An 11,793-nucleotide genomic window follows, 5' to 3' on the forward strand; every position below is an offset into this window, starting at 1 on the left:
AGGCATTACTATCCGCCTCTGCCGCAACTTTTGAGTTCTCGCACTATTTTGGAGTTCTCGTGGGGATTTCCGGGGATTCCCCGAGAGTTCCCATTGGTTGGGGAAGTGCAGGAGGAGGGATTTCGGGGGGAGATATTTCCGGCTGGGGGTTTCCTGGACAAGCCTCGTGGCGTTAGGGAGGATTCCCCGGGAGCTGTGTGAAGTGTTTTCCTGCAGTTTAAAAATAAAGTTTGTTCCTGCTTCAGTGGCTCGTGATTTGTGCCCAGCCAGACTGCGGCAGAGGCGGATAGTAATGCCTCGCCTGTCAATCAATACTGTTGGCAAAATGCCAGGGGCCATACAGACTCGGCGGTGGCTCTCAGCATCTACCAGCCACCTTTAGATTAAACAAAAAAAAACAAAACAAAACTCTATTTGTCCCATGACCGTAAGCACAGATGGGCTGTTCAAGCATATTCCTATACTTCTGTTTCCTCCAGGTCCTCATGAACATGGAAGACATAAAAATCCGTGAAATGCAGATTTTTGACTATAGGAAAAAAATAGCTGAATCGGAGACTAAGTTAAAACAGCAACAGAACCTGTATGAAGCTGTGAGGTCAGACAGGAACCTGTACAGCAAAAACCTGGTTGAAGCGCAGGTAAAGAACATATTTATATGTTTGCATTTTGACTCTTGCTCACCCTGGGTTAAAAGAGGTTCTGGTGCCCTCGTGGCAGGAGTTAAGATGAGATTAAGAAGCAGTCCTGTGCAATTCACCTGGGAAAGAAGACTGATTCATACAGAACTGTCAGGTGGTTTGAAATGGAAATGACACAACTTCATAGGATGTGGAGATCATGGTCCTTCTTTTAATTATTCTGTAGGATTACCTTTCTCCTCTTTGTTATTTTTAAAACTGCTAATGGCAACCGAGAATCAGAAGCGGCAGTACACTCTTGTCATTTAATTGCAGAGCTTTGCTTTGAAATATTTTAGCTATGATGTTTGTTGTGCTTCCAGTTCCTTTAATAAGGAGAGGAATAAAGGGTTGTGTGTGTGTGTGTGTATGTGTGTGTGTGTGTGTGTGATACTCATTATGTATACTTTGTATATGTCTCATGAGACTGTTTTGAGTCATTGCTATGAAGTACTTTGAGGTTGACGGGCATTGAAGACACAAAAGAATTGCCCATCGTAATTGGTCAAGAGAACTTTGTCTCGAACTTCCATAGAGATGGTGATGCTTATTTGATTCACTTTCTTCTTTCTTTTTGTTAGGATGAAATAACAGAAATGAAGAGAAAGTTAAAGATTATGACCCATCAGGTAGATCAGCTGAAAGAAGAAATCTCTGCCAAAGAGTCTGTGCTTGTGAAGCTGAATCTGGAACAGCAGAGAATAGAAAAGGAGAAGGAGACACTAAAGGTACAGACCTTATAAGAGACACGGTGGACCAGTGGTCCACTGACCCACTAGGGACAGTCTCCACTCACTGAAGGCACCCAGGGGCGGGGATGACAACCCAGGCTGCTGATGGTCTTCACTGCCGGTTTTCCCAACCCATCCTCAAGAGGCATCAGGGCTTGCAGTGGAACAAGGGAGGGAGTGGCACATAGGCAGAACAGCGTGTTTATGCTGGCCGTCCTGCATCAATGGAAAGAGAAGATACCCAGATGCCTAATAAGTCCTTGAGCTCTCAGATCTCACAGGATTTTCCATCTGCAGCCCTGGTCCAGCTCTGTGCGCTCACCCAGCCCTTCCCAGCTCCTCTGGGCCTTTAAAAAAAATTTTTTTTTAATTTATTCTTGGTAGTTATACATGACAGCAGAATGCATTTTGATTCATTGGACACAAAGGGAGCACAACTTTCATTTCTCTGGTTGTGTCTTTCTATATGATGACAGTTTGTCTCTCTGTTCCTAGTCAAGTTCCTTTGTGTATGTGTGAATTTTCTGCCTGAAGAATCATTAACTACCAGGTGTGAGAGCTTTGTCTTCACCTGGTTTGCTCCCAGCCAGGTTCATGTTCACTTTCCTCTGTGGGTCTAAGAATTTTGCAGCTGTTCTTCTAGGGACCACCTGTCTCCATAGATCTTACGAGGGCATATCCTTCAAATCTACCAGTGTAGAATATTCTGTTTCTACTAACATAAGGACTCTGAGAAAATATACCAAATAATTAAACCATTTCAAATTCTCTAACCAAACATGTTTCACTGCACACATCACTAACCCTGACATCATTTCCTTTCCCCCTTGGATCCAATGGATTTCCCTTTTACTTCATGTGACTAAAGGAATTAAAAAAGGAGACAATGGTGGTATTTTTTCCTTTGAAAATGTGCATGCTTCAGAACTGCTCACAGGAACCGTTTATAACAAATTAGAGACTGAACACCTCAGTTTTTGCTATATTAGCTTTCAAATGTAGTCCCTATCTTAAAAAAGTATGTCTAGCATTGGACAGATTTAATATCACATTTCCTTGATTCTAAGATGCCATAGATAGAAATATACACTCTCAATCTAATAATGGGTAGGTTTTGGCAACCTAATGGTAGGTTTTCATGGAAATAGAACCACTGAGATAAGGTTAAAAAAAAAAAGATACGGTCATTGATATATTTACCTGAGACTTTTATTTCTCCAACTGCAACTTATGATAGAAAAAGAATAATTCTGCATTAAATTTTATTTACATATAAAGAAATATACATGCATTTTTTAAAACTTGAAAATATCCTAAATCTTTGCCCTTATCCCCTGTTCAAACACAGTTTCATGGGAGCAGTTCATCCACCCTGGAACCTGCAGTGGGATGGGGTTTATTTGTTGCTGAATGAATCAGAAGGATCTCATTATAAACCTTGCTTCACCAGGGGCCTCATGGCCCACGTTATCAAGGCTTCCGGGTAATCCATTGGGTGAATCATTTCTTTCTCTTGGAGGATGACATTGATTCTCTGTTTCCCAAGTGATGCTTTATCCAAGAGATTAACTATTACCTATAGCTGAGTCCAGGGTGGAATTAATTGCCTGCTGTAAAATTCTGCTCTCGAATAAGTGATTTCTGTACAAAAGACCAATACTTTGATGTGAGTTAGTATTTACTTCAATTATGTCCTCCACCAACAGGCATCTACGTATAGCGCCAAAAAAGCATCAAAATAAAATAAAATAAAATAAAATAAAATAAAGGGCATTAGGGTCCTGTTTTGTGGCCCTGGACCAGCAGAGTTGGTAGCTGGTGGAATGAAGGGTGATTAAAAGGTTTCTGCTCTGGAGGGTGAGCTCCAGATGGGGAATCCCTGGTTGGGATGGCTTTGGGTCACTGGTTGGAGGCTTTGTGGAGCTGGATGCTTTTTCTTCCAGCATTTCACATTAAGGCAAGAGTGGGGAACAGAGGAAGAATACCCACCTGATTTATTATTTGAGGTTATCCAAGGATGACTTGCAGTGGTGCTCCGACTGGATAATTTCAGCCTATCATTAAGCCTGTTTGACATTCTTTAGAAAAATATGACAGCTCCAGTGTTGAGTTTCAGCCTCTTGACTTTTTCAGCTTAAGAATTTGAATCACATTCTACACAGGTCTCTGGATTTCATGCATCTAAAGTTTGCAAACCAACACGGGGTGGGGGAGGGAGGACTGATTCTAGTAACTTTGCCCCATGACACATTCATCTTACTTTTGTGAGGTCTACAAAGCGGTGTGTGTACATAATCCCCGATGGAGGGACAAGCCTAGCCTGCTTGCTAGGATGATATACCTCTCGATAGGACAACCCAATCTTCTTCTCCAAGCCTGTAAACAAACAATTGTCATCATATGTCACTGTCACCCTCTTGTATCCTCCTCAAGTGAAAAATTTTGTTCCTTCCCAAATTCCTTCTCCAGTTGCTACCGGGTTCTTTGGACTTCTTGGGATTCTGGACGTTGTCAGCATATCATGGTTATGACAATGTCAATGTTCTCTGTAGATGTTGCTGCATCCGTGTCCCCTTACCCAGTCTGTGCCAGTCCTGTTTTCATCAGCACCAAAGGGGCCATCTTGTTTGCAGTGTCTGTCTTCTAGTCCTAACAGGTCCATGATTCTGTCTCGTCACTTCCCAATCATCCCTCATCTATCTGACAGCACTTTGATTCTTGGTGAATAATCCAATGACAAATTCTCTTGGGTCCAGAGCTCAGTACTACATTAGGACCTCGCTCCAGGGCACCACATCCTTTTACTTAATGGATTCTGTAGTATGACAGAAAGGGGGAGCTGTTATCTGAGAAAGGGTGGCAGGGATGAGGTGGGGAGAGAAAGAGAGACAGCCTACTTCCTCTGTGGCCAGAAGACTTCAGGTCGTCCATGCAGGAATGGACAAGGTTCTTGCAAGGGTAGCTCTTGAGATATGTTTTATGCTCCAAGCCAAATGAGATGGTATGTAGTTTGTAAACACCTTCCACAAAATCATACCATGACAGGGGCAGTGACTGAATGGTGTGTCCTGCCATCTCATTACAACTGCCTGCCACCAGTAACACTTTGATGGGTGCAGAAACCTCAGGTCCCTTCCAAGATGCTGCTTGATGTGCTTTTGGGTGCACAGCAGTTGTTCCCATCTTTCCTGGGTGAGACAGCTCAGATTTATAACTGCTAAATGTATTAGACCCAAGGTATTTTGTTGATGTTCACATTTGCTGCCAGCGTCTAATGCCACATCTTGTTTACAGCCCATAAATTTATGACATAAGGAGACCACTCGGAATTTTGATATATTATGAAAAAAGCACCCAGCAATGCCAAACGCACGAATGGTTTTACATTCCAGACAGATACTTTTACACACTGTTGATTGCATTTTAATATAACAGGGGTTTCATTTTGTTCTGCTGATGGATTCTGATCAGCTCTCAGCACTTAGGAACAGAGAAGTGAGTGTTGCAGGTATGGGAAAATAAAAGTTTTATTAAAGGAAGCAGGAGCCAAACAGGTATTTTATTGCTGTCTCTGCTGTCACCTTAAATGATTATAGAAACAGAAAGGCTGGTTCTTCCCTGACTTTCCTATCAGGCAAAACCTGTAAGTGGTAAATACTAGACCAGATCTTTTCTCAATAAGCATTTCCTTTTGCTTATCCCTGGAAAAAAACATATTTCATGAATGAACAAACAAAATGTCATAAAAGAAACCCCTGGTTTTATATTACAGTAGCTGGTTGCATTTAATTTGCACATCTCTTGCTGGGATCTTGGTATCTTCTGTGGTTTGGGGTGGCATTCATGACTGCTGCTGAGGTGTGGCATTCATGACTCTTGGTGTTCATGAGTGAGAGGCAGACCTTGACCTGAGTTGGGTTGGTTCACAGGCACGTGTAAGAATGGAGTTGTCTATTGTCTTGGTGACCTTTCTGGGTGTGTGTTTATGTGTGTGTGTGTGAGTCCCAATATTTACTTGAAAGGAAAACTTACAAGTCTTTCACTGTCATCTGGCAACCTGCAAGCAATTGACACATTGAAGCCTTAATGTCATCTTATCACGTCTCCTGTGAGCTCAGGCATGGGTTGGGGGGAAGCAAAGCTCTCCTCCTCATTCGATTGGGTCACTTGTCCTTCTCAGCTGGGCACGAAACCTCTCAAAGACACATTTTGGTTCCTCAGTGTGTGCTCCATCCTGTGCATGGTGTGCAAAGCCCTTCCCAGTCCAGCCCAGCTGCTTACCAGCCTCACCTCCTGCTGGTTCCTACCTAGCTCTCTACTCCAGCCACAGGGGATGTGGCTTCCTGGTCTGCCTCCTTCTCGACAGCCAGGGACCTGACTGGTTCTTTCTTCTCTACTCCAGGCAGAAGTGGAAACTCCTTCCTGTGTTTTCTCATGTCCTCCTCACACAGGTTGATGGTGTGTTCACCCCAGTGGCTCTGTTCATCGTCTCCAGTGGGTGCGGGATCCTTCTTCTTACTTCTGATTTCACTGGGATCGATGGGGTGGTGACAATAGAGGGAACACAGGCTTTGGCATCCAAAGCGCCTGGCTGGACTCTCAGCTCTGCTACTTACTGGCTGTACTTATTTGCTTTTTTGTCTCTGTGATTGCGTTAGTAAAATGGAGAAAAGAGTTGGTAAAACATGCAGCATTGTGCCGAGGGTATGTAGTCACAAACCTACTTGTGGAATAGAAGTGGGTTGTCCTTCAATGAGAAGAATTTCTCTCAGTTTATAGCACCTCTTCCGCATCATTCCTGTGCTTTCCATATAACCTCAAGGGCCACACTCAGCTGTGAGCTCTCTGATAATGTGTCCCTGATGACCCTGGTTCACTGATGACTTTTCCTTTGATCTCCTGTGACATAAATTTACTTCATGATAAAAAATAAAGCTACTGAAAAATTGTTGCCTGGGCTAATTAATATTTGCATAATATTTGTGTATCATCTGGGTTGGAAATATCTTAGGACTAAGACTTACATCTTTTTTTTTTTTTGGTACCAGGGATTGAATTCAGGGGCGCTCGCCACTGAGCCACATGCCCAGCCCTATTTTGTATTTTATTTAGAGACAGGGTCTCACTGAGTTGCTTAGTGCCTCGCTGTTGTGGAGGCTAGCTTTGAACTCTGGATCCTCCTGCCTCAGCCTCCTGAGCCACTAGGATTGTAGGCATGCGCCACTGTGCCTGGTGGCTTACATCTTTTTTTTAGCTGGGTCATCAGGGACACATTATCAGAGAGCTCACAGCTGAGTCTGGCCCTTCTTTCTCATCAGGCTGCTTCCATTAGATAGACACATAGTAGTAGTTCAAATTATTTTTGGCTAATTTGATTTCTGCTTGCAATGGGCTCTTTCTTTGCAGTGAATGTACTGGTGGCGTTAGGACCATGCCTGGAATGGAAGCCTGTCCTCACCCCTGCGTCTTCCTCTGCTCCATTCTTAGTGAATTCTCTTGGTGAGAGAAGCCATGCTGTGGAATACCAATGAAGCTACATGTATACAGACAAGTGATAGGAATCCCTCAAGGGCACAACTCACAGAAAAACACGGTCACCGTAATGGGCATTGCTATTTCCTTGTCAGTGGCCCTGCATGCATGTGTGTGTGTGTATGTGTATGTGTGTGTGTGTGTGTGTGTGTGTGTGTGTGTGTGTTGTAGGTCTCTGTTGGGCTTGTGAGAGTGATCAAATCATGTTCAATGAAACATCAAAGAAAGCATAAGCCTAACTGGGCATCTAAACCTGGGCCCTGTCGTCCTGGTTTGTGCTGCTGTTGAAGGAAATTTGTTCAAATCATTTACTCTTTGTCAGGCGGAGCTGCAGAAGCTGAGACAACAAGCCCTGGAGATGAAACACTTCATTGAAAAGCAAGAGGCCGAGGAGAGAAAACTCCTGCGAATCATTGCCGAGGCGGACAGGGAACGATTGAGGCAGAAGAAGGAGTTAGACCAGGTAGAGTCTCCTCATCAGACTCTCAACCGCAGTCACGAGTGATCAATTCCAATTTTTATGACTCCTCTGTCCTCTTTCAGCAATGCCAGCCTTATTGGGAGGTCAGCAGCAGAGGCCCATCTCTTGTTGATTGGGGATGAAATAGTCACTCATTTGATGGGCTTGTATTTACAAGCACTTCTTAGGCATCAGTTCCTCCTCCAGGCACAGGGGACACTTTGGTCAAGAGAAGCACGAGTTCCCGGTTCTCAATGAGCTTACGTTCTAGGGCAACATAATAGCTCATATGTAATTGCAATTAATAATTACATATTTGGGAGCTAGAAACTCAAATGCATAGTGTGGGGCTTAGAAACTTAAATGATTTCAAGGACCTAGCAGAGAAAGTTAGTCCCTACAAGAACGCTAAGAAGTGGTGGTACTTGACCAGACTGTTGAAATTTAAACATCAAAAAGCAAACGGGTTGAAGCGGCTTGGGAGTTGGAGGCTGGAGGATTGCAACTTTGAGGCCAGCCTGGGCAATCTAGCAGACTGTCTCAAAATTAAAATAAAAAGGGTTGGGTATATAGTTCAGTAGTAAAGTGCTCCTGGGTTCAATCCCTAATACCAAAACAAACAAACAAACAAAAACCAAAACAATACAAAACAAAAAATGACAAATGGGTTGGAAAAAATATACCATCAAATAAAATGATCCACCCACGGGCCAAGAATTTTTGGATCGCTGGGCTATTAACATTATTACAAATTATTTATTGCACAGTGGTTTCTGTGCAAAGGGACCCCAGACTCTAGTGGAAGGAGCCCAGTGTTGAGGGTCTAGCAGGCGATTCCAGTGGCCGGTGCACGTGGCGCCCACATGGGCATTTGCTAGATATTCGTGGGCTGAATGAAGGCTGCAGCCACAATGAAAAGCGCGACTTTTCCATTCCTGGGGGCCCTTGTTTCTAGGTCATCAGTGAGAGAGACATCCTGGGGTCTCAGCTTGTTCGGCGCAATGACGAGTTAGCGTTGCTCTACGAGAAGATCAAGATCCAGCAGTCGGTGATGAATAAGGGGGAAAGCCAGTACAACCAGAGGGTGGAGGACATGCGGATCCTCAAACTTGAGATCAAGAAGCTTCGCAGGGAGAAGGGGATTCTCGCCAGGAGTGTGGCTAACGTGGAGGAACTCAGGTAACTGGTAAGGGCATGGCGCTCTGCGGGGAGCTTCTCACGATTGTTGGTCATTGAAAGTCTTCATCAAATTAATTGGATAAATGGATTCTGCATGATGAAATGATCAGCCAAGAAAGATTAAGAACTTCCCCATCCACCCTACATTGCCCACCAGGCAAAACGAAAACGAACTTGTTTCCTTTCAAGGAATTTTGGGCAAGTGCAAAAAGGTGGCACATGCCTGTCATCCCAGTGGCTTCGGAGGCTGAGGTAGGAGGGTCACGAGTTCAAAGCCAGCTTCAGCGACTTAGAGAGGCCTTAAGCAATTCAGCGAGACTGTGTCTCAAAATAAAAAATGAAAAAAGGTCTGGGGATGTGGCTCAGTGTTAAAGTGCTGCTGGGTTCAATCCCTGGTACCAAAAAAAGAAAAAAAAATATTTAAAAGAATGATTCTGGATTTTTAAAAAGGACATTTCAAGTCATACCACAAACACCAACTAGTCATGATTCAGGAAAATTTCTTTCCCCAATGAAAAAAGGTGAATTTCTTTAATAAGGCAGTGTGTAGGGGGTGGAGCAGCAATATTTAAATTTCATCCGGGTAACTTTACACTTTGTTCTTGGAACTACATATGGGATGAAAAGAGGTAGGTGGAAATTTTAATTCTATCACTATTTGCAAATCTGTTTTCTTAGAAGGTAGTCAGATTTTCTCTCTCACTCTTGATTTATCTTTTGCAGCTTTACTTTAGCTTAGTGTGTATCTTCGTCTTTTTTTTTAATCTGGGGTGCCTGAGATCTACTTTTCCTTGGGGAAAACAGTGCTTTGTTTTATATGGGGAGCTGCAGGAAACCAAATAAGAGCATCTGATCTTTTCCCAGTAGCTGTCCGTATTCTTCAGGGGCTTGTAGAGGAAGTCTCCTTGACCACTCCTGATAAGGACACAGTTTGGATCTGCTTCTTAATTTAATTGAATTAGAAGATAGTTTTGATATTTAGACACAGGGAATATATTCAGGAATACTAAGACAGCCACCATCAGGGATGGATCAATACTTTTTTTTTTTTTTTTAATCTTTTTAAGAATTGCTTGTATTTCGGGTAATGAAAGTAGTGTAAATTCATTGTAGAAAACATGGGAAATGCAGAAAAGAAATCTAAAGAAGAGCTTAGAAATCACTCATACCTTTACTACCATTGACATTGTAGAGACAAATGGCTTCATTCTAAGTAGCTATTGAAAGATCTCCAGTACTATCAGCCACCAGTTATTTTTATGACACCCATAGAGGGCCAACTTTTACCCATTTCTATTCACTAGTGCTAGTTTGTGGACAATGGGTTTTATTTTTCTTTTCAATGAGAAGACAACTTGATACAGATTGGGAGCAAGCAGTCATGAATTCTAATCTCAGCCTTGTGTGATCTTGGGCAAATCACTAAACTTCTCTGAGCTTTTGACTTGTAGTTACAATAAAATATGAAAACAAATGTAATGTGCCTGGCACAAAGTCTAATAGAAAGCAAGCCATCAAACATGGTAGCCAACATTTTGCCCTCTTCTTCCAAAGACACCCTAGAGAATCAAAGTGTTACAAATATGCTTTTAATTCTAAGCACCTTGTTCTGGGCTCCCTATCTCATGTGAACCTCATGCAGTTAATTCGAATGGTTTGTCTTGCTAATGAGGGGAAGTTGTATTATTGGTTTAAATGAAGCAATTAAGTAAGAAATGGCTTAGTATTAGTGATCTGCACACCCAGAGCAGACAAGGACAGATATTAATGTCCTCATTGCTCCTGTCAATGCAAGTGCTTGCTGCTTCTCCACCTCCCAACCAAACTTCTGGTTGATAGGGTGACAGGTATCTCACAGGATCCCGAGGACGGCTGCAGCACAGTCCTATTAACTAGAGATTCCTGAAGATTTTGCAAGTATGTCTGAGGCAGAGCTGGTGCCTGGGACTTTTTCAGTCACCTGTGTGCTATGGTTGGGGAATTCCAGGTAGAAGATCCTCCCAAATCCTGATTCAGTGTCTCCTGGTCCTGGCTGCACAGGAACATTACCAGTAGAACTATAAACCCCATGAAGTCCAAGCCCTGCATCAAACCGGACCAAGCGGAGTCCCTCTGGAATTGGGTTCAGGCAAAGGGATGTTCTCAGAGCTGCCCCCCCCGCCCCTCCCATGATCCCAATGTGTGGCATGCAGTGAGGGTGGAGGTGGAGGCCTGACTGCTGCCAGGTGGTCCCCTGAGTCTCAATAGCTCTGTTAGGGGCTGTGTGCTCATTCATTGTACTGTACAAACACTTAGAAACATTGAAAAGTATATTGAAGCTCTTGTAATTCACCTCTGCACCTCCTTCATTTCACACACTTCTAAATTCCGTGAATATTCAGAATCAATATTCTAAAGCCTGTCACATTTTTGTTGTTGTTTAAAGCGAAGGCAAGAACTGATATCATTTACGCCTTAACCAGATTTGAGAGGCTGGTCTCAGTGTTCACAAAAGTCCCCTGAATTCCAACTTTCTACCCAAGATGTAGTTATGTATGTAGCCATTTAAAGAGATGATGTTCAGCTGGGTACAGTAGCACATGCCTGTAATCCCAGAGACTCTGAGAGGCAGAAAGATTGCAAATTTGTAGTTAGTCTGGATAACTTAAGACCCCACCTCAAAATAAAAAATAAAAAAGACTAGGCATTAGCTTGTGTGTGTGTGTGGGGGGATCAAATGGGCAGAGAATTTCTTTGCAAAAGAAAGTCTGTGTTATTCAGGCAGGAGTTTTTTCACATGCAAAGAGAATTCTTGAAGGAGAGAACCCGCTGCAGAGCCCTGGAGGAGGAACTGGAGAACCCCATGAATGTGCACAGATGGAGGAAGCTCGAGGTAACAGCCGCTGGAATGTTCTTCCCCTCCCCCATCTTCTCTCCTACCCTGCTGGAGGCTTCTAACCTAAAGCACAATTAAGAAGTGCCCTTTAATTTAATGCTCTGCAAATTGTCACCTAGCATGTAAGACTGGCTGCAATACAAATTGGGTTATTCCAGAACCAGATGCTCCATTTGAATTCATTTGAGTTTTGTTTTAAAAGTCTGGAACGAAATCCTTTCTGCCTGAAAAAAGACCCAGTGGAAGCTGTGTACTGGCTTCACCAATTGCCATTTCTTTTTCTCGTTTAGGGAGTTTGTGGTCCACCAGTTTTCCCTCAACTGCCTGTCCATCTTG

At 43.2% G+C, this 11,793-nt stretch overlaps 1 protein-coding gene across 1 annotated transcript in view; it reads left to right on the plus strand.

Moving 5' to 3' along the window:
* Positions 1-11,793, plus strand: part of Cfap58 (cilia and flagella associated protein 58) — a 94,540-nt gene that overhangs the window by 35,785 nt on the left and 46,962 nt on the right. Inside the window, exons 10-14 of the mRNA XM_015494863.2 lie at positions 480-641; positions 1,262-1,408; positions 7,266-7,406; positions 8,359-8,582; positions 11,343-11,454. Of these exons, the coding sequence (XP_015350349.1) occupies positions 480-641; positions 1,262-1,408; positions 7,266-7,406; positions 8,359-8,582; positions 11,343-11,454 (786 nt within the window). The remainder of the gene's footprint in view (positions 1-479; positions 642-1,261; positions 1,409-7,265; positions 7,407-8,358; positions 8,583-11,342; positions 11,455-11,793) is intronic.

This window comes from Marmota marmota, unplaced genomic scaffold (assembly GCF_001458135.2).
Source record: "Marmota marmota marmota unplaced genomic scaffold, marMar, whole genome shotgun sequence".
Lineage (NCBI taxonomy): Eukaryota > Metazoa > Chordata > Mammalia > Rodentia > Sciuridae > Marmota > Marmota marmota.